Below are 18,395 nucleotides of genomic sequence, written 5' to 3'. Positions count from 1 at the left end.
GGCGTAGGATTTGAGCGTGCCGTACGCCAATGTCCATATTGATAAATATCAAAGTCACCGTGGTTTTGGGTGTACGCCAGGTGTACGCTGGAAATTTGGTGTACGCACTTTTGATAAATGAGGGCCATTGTCTTTTTCTTGCCTATTTATAAATGAACGGCTCATTTTAAAATCTTCCCGTTATACTGACATTTGTTAAGATATCTGCTTTAAACATTACAATCCTCATTAAAAAATGTTGTTAACTTTAGATCAAGTAAATCCACTTCAAAAGCTAATTACTCCTGGACAGCAATCCCATAGAAATATACAGAGCGACCTCAAAAACGGAAGTTCAAAGACAATATTTTAAAGATGGCAGCGCCCTCGATTCTCTGGCGCATAAGGTCTATAGGCTACATAAAATTATGACAACATTATAATTGTGTGCTTGGGACATGGATTTTAATGGTGAGACTTTTTTTTTTATTCATTCTCTCAAAAATTATATAAAAATTTGAATGTAGATATATCAGACAATATATCGGTTATCGGATTTCAACTATAAAGAATTATCGGTTATCGGTATCGGCAAATACCGATTTTCATATCGGTAAATTCCTAATTTTAGTTAATTTTTTTTCACATTTCATTATAATTCATCATTATACTACACAATATTTCAAGAATAAACATGCTTGTCATCATAATCTTTCATCAAAATGTAGCAACTCCACCTCTGAATCTCTCTTACTTTTTCAACTGCAGGTCCAAAACACATGACTATAATGATAATGATGATAATGATATATGACATTTTTCACAATATAATCAATTTAGAATATCACATTACAGAAGCCTAACCCTAACATATATAGAGAACAAATGCAATTTCTATCCCATTCTGAACATCAAAAAAAAATTAAAAAAATTTGCAATCCTAAAATTCAACAATACATCACATTGCAATTTTCAACCCATGCAGTCTAGACAAAAACAGACTGGTCTGGTCTCCTTTAAGTGGTTAAAATCAAGTGGAAAATTCTATATTATAGCTAAACCGCAATTTGTCTTTGCCAAAAACCCAGTGCTATTGTTTCCACAAAGGACTGTCAGGAGGACATTGTCTAAGTGGACCAATGATGTATTTTTAGGGGGTTTGTTTGTGCTAAGCCTCAAGAGGCCCCTCATCTAGTGGTGATTAAATTGCATTAAAGAATCAAGCCCTCTTAATTACTGCTATTATCATCAATAGGAAATTAGGCAGTCTGAGAATGACTGTGCTAATTAGCCTGTTTGTGACTCCATGTTTATTCAGCTTTCCGCACCCTCGTTTGCCTGTAGTGGAATGATAGGGTTTGTGAGCATGCAGACTTCTGTAGAGCAATTACAATATGCCACTCAAACATAAGCAACTCATCTTTTCTTCTGAACAATTCTGCATCACCACTAACTCGAGGTAAGATCCACTCCATGCATATGTGCTTACATCATAATAACAGATGTTAATAATGCAACCTAAAATGGCCAAAATTAAGATTGCATTGACAGTTATGTTATGAACTCTGTCCGGGCCAAATTTAACCCAAAATCAAAAGTATATATATATATATATATATATATATATATATATATATATATATATATATATATATATATATATATATATACTTTTGATTTTGGGTATATATATATATATATATATATCTACATTCAAATTTTTATATAATTTTTGAGAGAATGAATAAAAAAAAAAGTCTCACCATTAAAATCCATGTCCCAAGCACACAATTATAATGTTGTCATAATTTTATGTAGCCTATGTATATATATATATATAATATCAATGGTAAATATTTTAAAAAAATATATATTTTAAAATTATTATATCATATATTTTTTAAATATATATATATGATATAATATCAATGGTAAATATTTTTAAAAAATCCAAAATAATGTATATTTATATATTATATTAGAGTTATGAGAATCACAATTGAGAATGATGAAAATTACAAAAAAGGTTAAATGTCTAGATACATTAGAGATTAATGGGAATTTGAAAGGAAATGTATGATGAAACAAAAAATATATATTACATTAAAAAAATGAAGTACAATAGATTAGTATATTAGAATAATTTCTGGAGGATTATGTGAAAATGAAGAATAGAGTAATGGCTAATGAAAATTCAGCTTTGCATCATCAAAATAAATTATATTTTAAAGTTTATTAAAATAGAAAACCCATTATTTAATTTTGTGATAATATTTCATAATATTAGTTTTTTTCTGTATTTTTGATCAAATAAATGCAGGCTTGATGAGAATAAGAGACAGCTATTCAGTGTTCTGAAACGTAGCCTGTCAATTATAACAAACACTTTGCAAAAAGGAAGTTGTTGAAGGATGTTGCAATGCCAACTATACTGCACCCAACAGCAAATCCCCAACCTGTAAGCACTGTCAGAACTTGTCACTCATTTCACATGCAAACAGGTGACCCAATCGTATGAAATGCTATTTACATACAACATTCTTCAGAGAAGGGAAGCAATATGACCCTTTTCAAAGCTTACTTTTTGGGTGGCACCTGTCCGACGTTGACTTTTACGCAGATGACCTTGCGTGTTTGCACGCCCATGGTGCAGGTGGATTTGTCTGCGCTGGAGGATGTATTGAGAGTGGATGTGGTGGTGTCCTCCACACACTGGCCCCAGGGGCCCGTCTGCCAGTGATACACGATGCAGGGATGCTCATTACAGTTCCGCACCTCCTGTAGGGCGCTGGTGTTCGGACAGCCGGAACCTCCTGCAAGAGTGAGAAGATAAGCATTAGTTCTGACACGTGTCCGGCATCATGTCACGCCACAGCAGCATGAGGATCTCCACACTAGAAGCGTCGAAGCAGCATGTCAACTCAGGAGAAGACTTCAGCTACAGTCAAATGAAAGTGAAGTGCATTGAAAATAAATCACAACCAGAAATACATTATCCTGCTCATCAAAACTGCATTTATTTTATAAAAAAATTGTTAAAACAGTAATATTGTGGAATATTATTACAATTTAAAATAACTGTTCCCTTTCAAGGGAACTCGAGCTGCGTTTGAGACATGGTGGGAACGCTCTGCGTGATTACGTCGTGAAGCACGTGTAAAATCAGTCCAATGGAAGCCCGCTACGACATAGGTGACGTCATAGACCAGGAAACTACAAAGCAACCCAGAAATCAGACCGCGGCAGCTTCTGTACCTTCAGCAAGCGCTCTCTGTATATCTGTCCTTGTCTATTTATTGTTGTCTGCCAAGCCCAATATATATACATATATCTATCACTATGGCGAGCAAGCAAGATTATAGACGGTGTGTTGTTCCCTGCCCTTGTTATATTACGGGTGGGGACACACATCAGCTGTGTATTGTTTGTTTGGGAGTGGAGCATGCCAGTCAGTCCTTGAGGGGGCTGATTGTGAGTATGGTATGAGTCTATCTATGAAGACGCTCCGCTCTCGCCGATCGTTCTTCGAGGAGGATGGTCCGGTTCGCGCTCCCCGGGGTGCGGGTCCAGCTGCTGCTGAGGCTCAGCGTGGACTTTCATCTTGGGGTTCGCAGATGGATCTAGTAGCGGGGTTTGAGACGGGCCCTGCCCTTTCTCAGCCCTTACCTGCTGGATCCGGTGTCTCTGCCCAGGAAGGAGCCCGCTCTGCGGCTTCTCCTCCCCGGCCTGGGGCACCAATATTGCGGCTATCCAGTTCTGAGGATCTGGATGTCGCGGGTATGGGGGATTTTGAGTGTTCGCCAGCTCATACCACTGCTGATAAGGAGCTTATGGAGGTTTTATCTCGTGCTGTAGCTAAATTAAATATTGAGTGGCCAGCCGATGATGTTGATGTTGTATCTAGAAAAAGTCTGTTAGATGACCGCTGTCTACCATCTAGATCACGACCTCCTCGTCGGGAACTCCCGTTCTTTCCCGATCTCCACACTCCACACTTTAATCCGAGATCATGGATTGAACCGGCATCCTTCAGAGTACATAACCCTCAGACCACTAATTATAGTAAAATATAAGGTATTGAGCACTATGGTTCCCTTTCAAGGGAACTTCGAGCTGCGTCAAACGCTGCGGGAACGCCCCTGCGTTGTGCGTCATGAAGCACGTATGGAATCAGCCCAATGGAGAGATGAAACGTCATAGGCGGGTGACGTCATCGACCAGGAAACTATAAAGCACCCCAAAAACACAAGCGCATTAGCTTCTGTGCTTTCAGTCGCGCTACATGTGAATCTGTCCCTGTGTGATATTTGCTGTCTTACATACCCTGCACCACACAAACAATTTATCCCTATATATATATATATATTGAGAGATTATGGCGGACCAACAGCAGTTTAGAAAGTGTGTTCCTCCCTGCTCGCGTTATTTAACGAGCGGGGATACACATGATCTTTGTGTTGTTTGTTTGGGAGTTCAGCATGCCCAGTTTGCTCTCGAGGGAGCAGACTGTGAGCATTGCGAGCGTTTGCCGTTAAGGACGCTCCGCTCCCGCCGATCGCTCTTTGAGGAGAGCGGTTCGGTGCGCGCTCCCCGCGGTTCGGGTCCCGCTTCTGCCGAGGCAGAGCGGCGGCGCTTATCGTGGGGATCGCAGATGGATCTCACAGCGGGGTTTGAGACGGGCTCTGCCTTATCTCTCCCTTCACCTGTGAGATCCAGTGCCTCAGTCCCGGGTTCGGAAGCACGCGCTGCGGTTTCTTCCGCTCGGGCTGAGGCACCAATGCTGCAGCTATCCAGTTCTGAGGAACTTGATGTTGTTAGTGTTGAGGGAGATGTGGAGGATTCGCCACCCCACACTCCTGAGAGTGATGAGCTTATGGAGGTGTTAACAAGAGCTGTTGGAAAACTTAATATTGAATGGCCAGTGACTAGACAGGAGTCTGTTTCTAAATCAAAGTTGGATGAGAGATTTTTGCCGTCACGTGTGCAGCCTCCACGCCGGTGCCTGCCGTTTTTCCATGATCTCCACACCGAGGTGTCGAAATCATGGAGAAAACCGGTGTCATATAGAGTGTTTAGTCCCCAGACTTCAACATACGCTAATATTATGGGAGCCAAGGCTCATGGTTATGGTGCTTTGCCTCGTGTGGAAGAGACGCTTGCGAGCCATCTCTCCCCCGAAGCAGCATCATCTTTTAAGGCACCGGCATTACCCACCAAGCCTTTGAGAAACACTTCGGCTTTGGTGGGTAAAGCATATTCGGCAGCAGGTCAGGCTGCGTCATGTCTGCATACTATGTCAATCTTGCAGGCATACCAGGCTGATCTGCTAAGGGACATGAGTGAGAGTGAGGAGGTCAGTACTGACGTAGTTCGCGAACTGCGTCAGGCTGCTGATTTATCCCTGCGTGCCACCAGAGAATCGGCCAAATTAATGGGTCGTTCTATGGCAGCTCTGGTGGCCGCAGAAAGACATTTGTGGTTAAATCAGACTAATATTAAAGAGAGAGAAAAAGCTTTTCTTTTAGATGCTCCTCTTTCTCCCATGGGGTTGTTTGGTGATGCTGTGAATTCAGTTATCGATAAATTCCAAGAAGAAAAGAAACAAACTGCAGCTTTTAAAAAGTTTCTTCCCCTTAAAGTTCATGTCCCTGGGGCTGCTGGGCGGGAGCAGCCCCGGCCGTCTTCGAGCTCATCACATAGAGCGCAGCAGAGGCAGAGTGTCGCGTCTCGTGCTCCCCCTGCTGGACAGTGGGCTCAGCCGCGACACTCTCAGCCGAAGCCTTCTCCCAGTAGAACTGATCTGAGGACAGTTATATTGGCTAAGAAGGCTTCGGCTAAGAAGAAGTCCTGACGCCAAGCCGTTCAGGATGCTGAGGGTGGTCCCCACCGAGGCGGAAAGGTGTTCACCTCTTTTTACGGTGCCCATTCCTCCTCGGTGCCCTCAGGGGCTCGTTCTGCCAACCCCGCCTTTATGCCGGGGCACAGACGATCCCAGCGAGCGCTTTCCCGAGGGACGCTCGCTCCCTCTGAGGAGGGTCTCAGAGCGGTCAGACCAGTTGTTCCCTGCCGGTGCGCCGTTACAGGGCGCTGCGTCTGCTGCTCAAGTTACACCAGAGGCCAGTCTCGAGAGGCTGGTACCCTTAGTAGAATTTCTGGCAGAGTGGAAAAGCCTTCCAAAAATATCTCATTGGGTCCTGCAGACAGTAGAAAAGGGTTATGCTATCCAGTTCAGGTGTCGTCCACCAAAATTCAGAGGGGTTCTGCACACAGTGGTGGGCCCCGAGCAGGCTCTGGTATTGGAACAAGAGGTGAAAACGCTCCTTCAAAAAGAGGCTATAGAACGGGTTCCTCCTCCCAGTTTGGAGTCAGGTTATTACAGCCGATATTTCATCGTTCCAAAGAAGGATGGGGGGTTGCGTCCAATTTTAGACCTGCGCATATTGAATCGCTCGGTAGGGAAGCTAAAATTCAAGATGCTCACTATCAAGCAGATCGTGTCTCAAATCAGGTCCGAGGACTGGTTTGTCACGATAGATCTGAAGGACGCATACTTCCATGTGTCCATCCTTCCACAACACAGGAAGTTCCTGAGGTTCGCCTTCGGGGGCGAGGCGTACCAGTACAGGGTTCTTCCGTTTGGCCTAGCTTTATCTCCCCGCACTTTCACGAAATGCATGGATGCAGCACTAGTGCCTCTGAGGCTTCAGGGCATTCGTATTCTCAATTACATCGACGATTGGTTGATTTTAGCTCAGACCGAGCAGATGGCGGTTCGGCATCGAGATGTCGTCCTCGCTCATATCAGAAAGTTGGGGTTGAGGCTGAACGCAAAGAAAAGTGTATTATCTCCTTCCCAGAAGACCACTTTTCTGGGTGTCGTTTGGGATTCTGTATCGATGCGGGCGCGACTCTCTCCGACCCGCATCGCTTCGATTCTCTCAGCTGTGAAACAAGTGAAGCTAGGCCAGCTACTCACTGTCAAGCAGTTTCAGAGACTGTTGGGTCTGATGGCAGCAGCGTCCAACGTTATACCTTGCGGCCTGTTGTACATGAGACCGCTACAGTGGTGGCTCAGGACCAAGGGATTCTCCCCGAGGGGAAATCCGCTCCGCACGTTCAAAGTCACGTGGCGCTGCCTTCGTGCTCTGGTCATGTGGAGAGAAACTTGGTTCCTATCCAAAGGTCCTGTGCTGGGGGCTCTTTGTCGTCGCATAACGCTAACGACGGATGCTTCCCTCACAGGGTGGGGGGCGGTCATGAGTGGTCGCCCAGCCCAAGGTCTGTGGCAGGATCATCATCTTTCGTGGCACATAAATTGTCTAGAGATGTTGGCTGTGTTTCAGGCTCTGAAACACTTCCTAACAGACCTGAGAGGCCATCATGTGTTAGTTCAACCGACGTGGTGGTCTCTTATATAAATCATCAGGGGGGCCTGCGGTCTCGCCGGCTTTACAAGTTGGCCCGTCAGATCCTCCTGTGGTCCCAAGGGAAGCTACTATCTCTGAGAGCAATGTATCTCCCTGGGTATTTGAATGTGGTAGCAGACTCCCTGTCGAGGCAGGGGCCGAGGCCAGGGGAATGGAGACTCCACCCCGAGGTGGTGGAGCTCCTTTGGTTGAGTTTCGGTCGCGCCGAGGTGGACCTATTCGCTTCCAAGGAGACCACTCATTGTCATCGGTGGTTCTCCATCACTCTTCCAGCCCCCCTGGGGTTGGATGCTATGGTGCAGCCGTGGCCGAGGTCACGTCTGTACGCCTTTCCCCCGATTGCTCTGTTACCAGGAGTTCTGGAGAGGGTCCGCCGGGACGGGGTCAGTCTACTACTAGTAGCCCCGTTCTGGCCGGCCCGAGTATGGTTTGCGGACCTGATTTCTCTCCTGGACGGTTCTCCTTTGGAGCTCCCGGTCAGGAGGGATCTACTCTCCCAGGCGGGGGGCACGATACTTCACCCCCGCCCAGAATCGTGGAAACTGTGGGCTTGGCCTCTGAGGGGGCCCAGCTCATAGACTCCGGTCTCTCAACCGAGGTTGTTGAGACCATTCTTAACTCCAGAGCTCCATCCACGAGGAAGCTTTATGCCTTGAAGTGGAAACTTTTCACTTCTTGGTGTGGAGAACACCTGCAGGACCCAGTTAACTGCCCAGTGGGTGCAGTGCTGGAATTCCTGCAGGAGCGCTTCTCCACAGGGTTATCCCCCTCCACACTAAAGGTGTATGTGGCGGCACTAGCTGCTTACCACGTCCCTTTCAGTGGAGTTTCTCTTGGGAGACACCCGCTTATAACTCGTTTCCTCCGTGGCACTTTGAGGCTGAGGCCAGCAGTTCGTACGAGGGTGCCGACTTGGGATCTGGCCATTGTATTAGAAGGTCTTTCCCTAGCTCCTTTTGAACCTATCGAAGAAGTTCCCGAGAAGTTTCTCACTTTTAAGACTATCTTTTTGCTTGCTATCTCTTCACTAAAAAGAATCGGAGATTTGCAGGCTCTGTCGGTTTCACCCTCGTGCCTGGAATTTGCACCTGGCATGGTTAAAGCTTTTCTGCATCCTAGACCAGGTTACGTTCCTAAGGTTCCTACTAATATTGTTAGACCTACGGTTCTGCAGGCTTTCTGTCCTCCTCCATTTATGTCATCGGACCAGGAGAAACTTAATTCACTCTGCCCTGTTAGGGCATTAGACGCTTATGTCCACAGAGCTGCCCTGTGGAGGAAATCAGAACAACTTTTTGTATGTTTCGGGCCACCCAGGAAAGGGTGTCCGGCGTCTAAACAGAGAATGAGCAAGTGGGTGGTTGAGGCTATCTCACTTGCTTATGAGTCGGCTGGCCAGCCTTCACCTTTGGTTGTCCGAGCTCACTCTACCAGGAGTATGGCTGCTTCTAAAGCTCTTTTGTCGGGGGTTTCCCTGAGTGATGTTTGTGATGCGGCTGGATGGTCTTCACCGCATACTTTTATTAAGTTCTATGACCTAGACTTAAGCTCTACCCCTGGGGCACAGGTGCTCTCGTCCTCTGTGCGCTAGTCTCACATGACGGTCATTTGGTCCTATGGCGACGTGGGTATTCGCGTTCCCGCAGCGTTTGACGCAGCTCGAAGTTCCCTTGAAAGGGAACGTCTCGGTTACGTATGTAACCCTAGTTCCCTGATAGGGAACGAGACGCTGCGTCGCTCCGCCATACTCCCGGCACTCCCGTTAGCGCTTCCTTCAAGCCTATCAGAAGCTAATGCGCTTGTGTTTTTGGGGTGCTTTATAGTTTCCTGGTCGATGACGTCACCCGCCTATGACGTTTCATCTCTCCATTGGGCTGATTCCATACGTGCTTCATGACGCACAACGCAGGGGCGTTCCCGCAGCGTTTGACGCAGCGTCTCGTTCCCTATCAGGGAACTAGGGTTACATACGTAACCGAGACGTTATTTATCTATGCCTCGCGCGGAAGACACACTAGCGAGTTATCTTTCCCCTGAGTCATCTTCGCCTCTGAAAGCCCCGACGTTACCCACCAAACCTTTAAAAAATACATCTTTATTGGTGGATAAAGTGTATTCGGCAGCAGGTCAGGCCGCGGCGTGCTTGCACACTATGTCAATTCTCCAAGCATACCAGGCTGACCTGCTGAGGGACATAGACGATTGTGAGGAAGTTAGTGCCGACGCAATTCGAGAATTGCGTCGTACGACAGATCTATCTCAACAGGTGGCCACGGAACGTCACTTATGGTTGAATTTATCAGAAATAAAGGATAAAGATAGATCTGTTCTTCTGGACGCACCGCTGTCACCTACAAGTCTGTTCGGCGACGCTATAAATTGTGTCGTTGATAGGTTTCAAGAAAATAAGAAACAAGCGGCTGCGTTTCTTCCTCGCCGGTCTAATGTCCCCGAGGCTGCTCGTAGTGTAAAGTCTGAGCAGCCTCTTCCGTCTACGAGCTCCATTCACAGAGTCCAGCAAAAGCAGAGCGTCGCCGCTCGGGCACCTCCTCAATCAGAGGTTCCTGAGTGGTGATCGCAGCCCAGGCCTGTTAGAGATAGACAAGATCTGAGGGCTGTTATATCTAAGAGAGCTTGGTCTAAGAAGAAGTTGTCCTGACGCCAAGGCTATCAGGCTTCTAAGGGTGGCCCCGTCCAGGAAGGAACGATTCCGAGGAACCATCCCTCCTTGGCACCCTCCGGGGGGCGACTCTCCGAGGAGAGCCGCAGCGTTGCCACTTCAGTTGTTCCCTGCCGGTTCGCCGCTTCAGGGCGCCGAAAGGATTGTTCAATCAAATCCAGAGGCCAGTCTCGAGAGACTGGTTCCCTTATCGGAATTTCTGGCAGCGTGGAAACTTCTGCCAAATATTTCTCTATGGGTCCTGCACATAATAGAAAAGGGTTACAGAATTCAGTTCGGTTCTCGTCCCCCCAGATTTCAAGGGGTCCTCCCCACGGTAGTGGACTCACAGCAGGCTCTGGTTATGGAACAGGAAGTACTGACAATTCTTCGAAAAGGGGCTATAGAAAGGGTTTCTCCTACCAGCAGAGAGTCAGGGTTTTACAGCAGTTACTTCGTTGTTCCAAAGAAGGATGGAGGGTTGCGTCCTATTCTAGATCTGCGCCAGTTAAACAGCAGAGTTCAGAAACTCAAGTTCAGAATGCTTACACTCAAACAGATTGTATCACAGATTCAGTCTGAGGACTGGTTTGTCACAATAGACTTGAAGGACACGCACTTCCATGTATCTATCCATCCTCATCACAGGAGGTTGCTGAGGTTCGCTTTCGGGGGCGAAGCATACCAATATCGGGTTCTTCCATTTGGCCTAGGTTTATCTCCCCGCACCTAGATAATAAGATTTACAAAATGCGTGGATGCAGCTCTGGCTCCTTTGAGACTCCAGGGCATCCGCGTATTAAATTACATCGATGATTGGTTGATTTTAGCTCAGTCAGAGCAGTTGGCAGTTCAGCATCGAGATGTTGTTCTGTCCCACATAAGGAGTTTGCGGTTGCGGCTCAATACCAAAAATAGTGTGCTCCTCCCCTGTCAGAGGACCACTTTTCTAGGTGTGATTTGGGATTCGATCACAATACAGGCACGTCTGTCTCCTGCTCGTATTTCTGCGATTCTCACAGCCGCAAAGAATGTGAAACTAGGCCAGTCCCTCACTGTAAAACAGTTTCAGAGACTGTTGGGTCTCATGGCAGCTGCTTCCAACGTTATTACTTTTGGTCTTCTGTACATGACACCCCTCCTGTGGTGGCTCAGGACCAAGGGGTTTTCTCCGAGGGGAAATCCGATCCGCAAGATCAAGGTCACGCGGCTATGCCTTCGTGCCTTGGTCATGTGGAAGAAACCTTGGTTCCTCGCCCAGGGCCCTGTGTTGGGGGCTTCTTGTCGACGCGTCAAGCTTTCGACGGATGCTTCCCTCACGGGTTAGGGGCGGTCATGAGTGGCCGCTCGGCGCAAGGTCTTTGGCAGGACCATCAACGTTCCTGGCACATAAATCGTCTGGAGTTGATGGCGGTATTTCGAACTCTCAAATATTTCCTGCCAGACCTGAGAGGCCATCATGTGTTGTAGAAACCATTCTTCAATCCAGAGCTCCTTCCACGAGAAGGCTGTATGCGTTAAAATGGAAACTTTTCACCACTTGGTGTATTGAACGTCAGATAGATCCTGTTAACTGCCCTGTTGGTTCTGTTCTTGATTTTCTGCGAGACCGTTTCTCTTCTAGGTTATCTCCTTCGACCCTAAAGGTTTACGTGGCGGCTATATCGGCCTACCACACCCCTCTGGGGGGTGCTTCTATCAGGAGAAACCCTTGGATTACTCGCTTTCTCCGTGGTACACTTAGGTTGAGACCTGCACTGCACTCTAGAGCACCGGCTTGGGACTTGGCCATTGTACTTGAGGGTCTGGTACTTGAGGGTTTGGCTCCCTTCGAGCCCATCGAAGAGGTTTCAGAGAAATTCCTCACACTAAAGACTTTATTTCTCCTTGCTATTTCATCTATCAAGAGAATTGGTGATTTACATGCTCTGTCGGTTGCTCCTTCATGTCTGGAATTTGCACCTGGTATGGTGAAAGCATTTCTCTACCCGAGACCGGGTTATATTCCTAAGGTTTTACTGAATGTTGAGGGCCCAATAGTGCTGCAGGCCTTTTATCCTCCACCCTTTATCACCCCAGACCAGGAACAGCTTAACCTGTTATGTCCAGTCCGGGCTTTAGATGCCTACGTTCACAGAGCTGCCCTGTGGCGTAAATCTGAGCAACTATTTGTCTGTTTTGGGTCACTCAAGAGAGGATACCCTGCATCTAAACAGGTTATGAGTAAATGGATAGTCGAGGCTATTTCATTGGCTTATGAAGCGGCCGGACAGCCTTCACCTATGGCTGTGCGGGCCCATTCTACTCGGAGTATGGCGGCCTCTATGGCCTTAATTTCGGGTGTTTCCGTTCTTGACGTTTGTAATGCGGCAGGATGGTCCTCTCCGCATACATTTGTCAGGTTTTATGACCTTGACCTCTCCACTCCGGGGGCGAGGTTGCTTGCTTCTTAGTGTGCGCAGGACTTTTACACAGAACGGTCATTTGTCACTATGGCGTAGTTGGTATGGGGTTCCCACCGAGTCTCAAACGCAGCTCGAGTTCCCTTGAAAGGGAACGTCTCAGGTTACGTATGTAACCCTGGTTCCCTGATAGGGAACGAGACGCTGCGTTTGCCTGCCATACTTCCTGCATGCCCTGATCGACTTGCTTCAGGTTTTTCAGAAGCTGTCGCGTTCTTATTTCTGGGTTGCTTTATAGTTTCCTGGTCTATGACGTCACCTATGTCGTAGCGGGCTTCCATTGGACTGATTTTACACGTGCTTCACGACGTAATCACGCAGAGCATTCCCACCGCGTCTCAAACGCAGCGTCTCGTTCCCTATCAGGGAACCAGGGTTACATACGTAACCTGAGACGTTTTCTATTTAAATATATTTGAAACTGTAATTTATTCCTGTGATCAAAGCCGAATATTCAGCATCATTACTCCAGTCTTCAGTGTCACATGATCCTTCAGAAATCATTCTAATATGCTGATTTGCTGCTCAAGAAACAGCTCTGAATATTATCATCAATGTTGAAAACAGTTGTGCTTCTTCATATTTTTGCAGAAACCATGATAGTTTTTTTTTCAGGATTCAATTATGAAAGGAAGGTTTGAAAAGCATTTATTTAAAATAGAAATCTTTTATAACATTATAATTGTAAAAATGTCAATTCATTCAATCTTTGATAAATTAAAGTATTTAATATATTTAGAAAAATCTTATCGACCCTATGGAAGTAAATTAATGACATATGACTTTGAAACAAAAAAGCATGTTAAATTGCACTGATTTAAAAGAAATGCATTGCATTTTGGGGGGTGAAATTCAACATGATTGTTAAGCTGTGAGTATTTCAAATGAATAATTTCACACACAGTTTCATTAAAATAAACCATATTCACTTTCCAGATTTAATTTCCAAAATATTCAATGTTTAAAAAAGTGAAATGTTTTGAGTTCAAATTTTACACCTTAAATATACAATCATGTTGAATTTCAGCCCCCCAAAATGCAATGTATTAAAATGCAAGCCCTGCTAATGCAATGCATGTTAAATATTGGTGCAATTCAACATGCTTTTATGACTCAAAACTGTAAACAATAATGTACGTTAAAAACGTTGCATAGGTTGTTTTAGTACAGCAAATGGATACCAAGACCTTATTACTTGCTTTCTAGCTTTCTAGTTTTAGCTTGCGTCCTTTGGAGTGAGACAGGTCAAGTGCTCATTTTCTCAAATCTCAACATATCAGCAACGTCTCCAGCCGCTTTAACTTGTTCTAAATTGATTTAGATGAAACACTCCACATAATTGCTGCCTCCTAATTCCTCACAAGTGGCATAAAGTCGATGCAGCCGGCGGCTAGCGACGCGGTGTGTCTAAGTAATTGCTGACATTTACAGGTTTGCAGATGACAGAGCAGCCCAGTGGGCCTGTGAATCAAAGAAGAGTGTTACGAGAGGAAGTGAGCGCATACGTCTGCTTGCTTTAACTTCATAATACGCACAGTGATAAAGTTATTGGCTTTGACTGTCAGACACATTACATAGGTGATTATTATGTTTCTATTGAGCAAGGGTAATAATAGGGCTTTTCACATTATGAGCCAGATTTACTAACAGCTTGACCTAGCGCAAACCCTTTTTTTGGCGTTAAAAAACTCATTATTGAAATGATCCGGCAGCGTCTGTGTTCTTTAATGTGAGCATTGTCAGTAAATCATCTGCATAACTTTCACTCCCATCTGCACTTTTATGGGATTTCGCTCTCACGCTTATTTGCCCTGTTTAGTAAATCTAGCCCTATGTTTATCTTTACAGTAAGCAATGAAGCCTGAATTGTGATGGCAAAATGTGTATGTATATTTCCTCAAATGATGTTTCATCTGCATTAAAACCTTCATTACATGTCCTGGAATAAAGATCTGACCGTGGCTTTGATGAGCTTTCAAGAATAATGAGGTATCATATATGACATGATGTCATTCCTCATGTTTTGGAAGAAAAGTTACACTAGAAATGCTTTGAACTTTTAAACACAGGAAAACAGCTAGCAGTCAATTTAAAAAGTTAAAAAAAGTGTTTCTAACTCTCTAAATGGTTTTGTAATGACACCTAAAAAAAGCTGCTGACAGATTTCGTGATTTTTCATGTCACGAAAAAGCTCCATTGTCGCTTCTCATTTTCATCATAACCAAATATAAACTTATTTGAAAAAACATGTTTGTAAATGTGAATGATTAAAATAAATGAAAAGCACATGGATTGAAAGTATGTATTATTTTTCCTTAATAAAATAATAGAGATTTTGTCAAATTATTATATATATATTAAAAAAAAGGATTTTTCAAAAAAACAACAACAAAAAAAACGAAATAATAATTTTAATGGACTGAAGAATCACCAATACATAGTATGGAATCAATGAAGTTTAGAAACAGACAACCAATCATAAACTGCCTCAGTGCTTAGCTCATAAAATATTCATGGACTCTGTATAGCTGCAGAAAGTAAAACTGTTGAGTGTCTGAAGTAAACTCCTAAATCAATAATATTAAACTCATAAATATGCAAATAAGAATGTAAGCCAGGGTTTACAAATGTATAGTGTGAAACCTTGTTGATTACTACCATTAATTATATCCCAGGGTAAAGTATGAACGTGTGAAAAACACTGAACAAAAATCCCAGGGTTAAGAAGTGTGAAAAGCCAAATTAATATTTGTTGTCTTCCCATAGGAAGACGTTTGTGTCCCTATGAAGCTTGACTATGCAGCGTTGCGAACGCCTCCACAGAATCTTGATGTTCTGCAATCAAAGAAAGCACATTCACTGGTTTATTTCTGTGGGTGTTTGTAATGAATTGATTTCCTGAAATGACACCTCGTGATAAGGTTTTAAGCCAGAAACATATGCAACGCAACGCAAAATTGGTACATAATAAGCATTTTTGTGCTACTTTAGTGCTAACAAATCAAACACTGAACAGAAATAAAACACTACAGTAAATTTTTTGACTAATATTCTGAAAAGAAGGTAACAAATTATACAATTTTGAATAAATGTTAAAAATGCATAAGCATTTCGTACATTAATTTGAGTGTGTTGATGTGGTATGGTATTAACAAATATTAAGTATATATATATATATATATATATATATATATATATATATATATATATATATATATATATATATATATATATATATATAAATATATTAAAAAATATTAAAGGAATGGTTCACCCAAGAATAAAAATTCTGTCATCATTTACTTAAGAATGTGTGTAACCAAACAATTTATGGACCCCAATGACTTCATAGTATATATTTTTTCCATACAATGGAAGTCAATGGGGTCTATTAAATGTTTGGTTACCCATATTCTTCAATATATTTTTAATGTTCAGCAGAAGTAAGAAACTCATATAGGTTAGGAACAACTTGAGGGTGAATACACAATGAATTTTCATTTTTGATTGAACTATCCCTTTAAGAGTAAAGAACGGTTTGCTTTTTGATTGTCCCAAGTGTTTTTTCACGTGTCTTTGAGCCTATATTCAATCTGTTCATCATAAAAAGCGATCATGTCTCTTCAGAAATTTTTAACTAAACCGTTCAATACATATGGATTAGTTTTACGATCTCTTTATTAGCTTTTTGAAGTTTTAAAGTGGTAGTTGCGTAGCAGTCAAAGGAGGGATAATAAATCTCTCAGATTTCATCAAATAGATCTTCATTTGTGTTCTGAAGATGAACTAAAGTATTATGTGTTTGGAATGACACGAGGGTGAGTAATTAATGACAGAATTGGGTGAACTATCCCTTTAATATCAAACTGTTGCTCCATCATGACTGCAAAACCACTAATGTTCGCAATAGCGCCCCGTGTGGCAACACTGAGAATGCGATGAGTACAGTGCGCTGGGAACTGCATTCTGAATATTCTAAATTTCAGAACTCAACAATATGCTTGAGTTTGCATAAGTGTCTGCGTTCATCTACTTCTGTAAAGTATGTTTCTGGCCTTTTGTAATGTGCGACAGCAGTTTTATAAGAGACCCAGAGGACTATATTTTCCCCCTCTGTTTACAGCATGCCTTTCATCATTATGCTGACTTCACAAATGGACTCTCAAGGACATGCATTATGTATAAGGTCTTGCTGCATGAACTGCTGCATTTGGCATCTCACGTCACATGTCAAGCAGATGTCTGGAACAGAAAGCATGGTGCATATACTCATCCTCATATAAATCTAGCTGCCTCCCAAAGGCCATCGCTCAACTGAAGGCAGTTGCTTTAGATGAAAATGGTGCTCAATTTAAACTTTCTTCATTTATATTCTTTGTGGATGTAACATTAAAATATGAATATAAGACTCCATTAACACATTCTAGCTCTACAACACAATCTCCTAAAACACATCTAAATCTACACACAGCACACTTTAGATGAAAAGACTCAAATGTACCATAAAGTTCGGGAAACTTTGGAACCCTCGTAAGACCTTGAGATAAAGCACAAATTATGAACGTCTTCGTATTTATCTTTAGACATGAGAATAAGCAATAAGGGAGTAAATATTTCAGGAACTACTCAACTAGTACAAAGTAAATGTTTTAACATTACACATATTTGAGTAATTGTAAAACAATCAGCAGTTAGACTTAGCGGTGACTTCAAACCATGCAAACAAATCTAAGATGACTTCTACAGGAAACTACTCTACAGGCCCTAAAAACATATTGATGTTTTGATGTGTTACCCTCCATAACTGTAATCCATGCCACTACCATTGACGTCACTGTAGAGAAAGCACAGCGATAATTTGATATAGACTTCTCTGAGAGGTATATAATACAGAAATTAGGAAATACATAGGGAAATACATAACTTTTAAGCCTATAAAGTCTGCTGCATCATATTCAATACTCAATTTTATAAGGCCTCTAAATGACCAACATGATGAAATGTTTATTTTTTCATCTCTCAATCACCATTTCATTCCATTGTACTATAAAAACTACGGAGCTTTGATCATAAAACTAAGCATTTTGTATCTTATTAAGACATATCGTAGGCAGATATAGAGTGACGACTTGATATTTATATAAATTTTATTGAAGTAGTCTGTCGAATTACAGTATCGAGTTTTTCCATAGCCTATAGATATCAGCAGTTGCACCAAACTGCATATTTTTACTCAGTTTGAGCCTCTGAATAAACTGAAGTGTTTTTTGAGGTGTATGAGCTTCATATTCTCACTATATCATATATGAGCCATAAAAGCCTGATGTATCAAATATGAAACTCAACAAAAACACAATATTTTTTTTCGTCTAAAGGTTCAATAAACTGTTCCATTTAAAAAACTATTTCATGTCAGATTTTACAGGGTTAAAAACATGAAATTCAGACTGTTATTTTTGTAACCCTTCCCCTTCATTCTGGCATATAACACCTGCTTCATTCCTGGTGGATAATAATCAGATTTGTTGAATTTTATTCTGAAGTACATCAGACTACAGAAGTAAAATGGGTTGTGAACTGTATTTGACTTTACCATCTACCTCAGTAGCTTACTCGTGTAAACTGACACTAAACCTGGCTGGAACAGATAAAGTGGATTTAAGAGTTTTGGAACACTGACTCTCGGCGATGTCACATTGCTGCGAGAGCGAGGAGCCATCCATCAGAATCTCAGACGGTTTTAGGTTGAGAAATTCTGCCCTTGTGCGAGTCTTTCCTTGACAGTTTCCTGTCAGCTTTTTTAGGCTAATCTTATGCACTACAGACTACAGAAAATCACAAGTTTTTTGCATGTCAGTTTGTTACCGT

General features: G+C 43.0%; 1 protein-coding gene across 2 annotated transcripts in view; it reads right to left on the bottom strand.

Moving 5' to 3' along the window:
- Positions 1-18,395, bottom strand: part of thsd7ab (thrombospondin, type I, domain containing 7Ab) — a 137,028-nt gene that overhangs the window by 40,912 nt on the left and 77,721 nt on the right. Inside the window, exons 9-11 of one of the 2 annotated variants that reach the window (XM_077221638.1) lie at positions 17,323-17,361; positions 17,029-17,064; positions 2,561-2,792 (exon numbers count right to left, since the gene is read on the bottom strand). In XM_077221638.1, the coding sequence (XP_077077753.1) occupies positions 2,561-2,792; positions 17,029-17,064; positions 17,323-17,361 (307 nt within the window). The remainder of the gene's footprint in view (positions 1-2,560; positions 2,793-17,028; positions 17,065-17,322; positions 17,362-18,395) is intronic. The other variant, XM_077221639.1, reaches the window with a different exon arrangement.

Source organism: Siphateles boraxobius, unplaced genomic scaffold (assembly GCF_051911475.1).
Source record: "Siphateles boraxobius isolate OS27281-9 unplaced genomic scaffold, OSU_SipBor_1 84, whole genome shotgun sequence".
Classification (NCBI taxonomy): Eukaryota; Metazoa; Chordata; class Actinopteri; order Cypriniformes; family Leuciscidae; genus Siphateles; species Siphateles boraxobius.
Note: the sequence above shows the minus strand (reverse complement) of the source record. Positions and strands in the feature narration are given on the sequence as shown.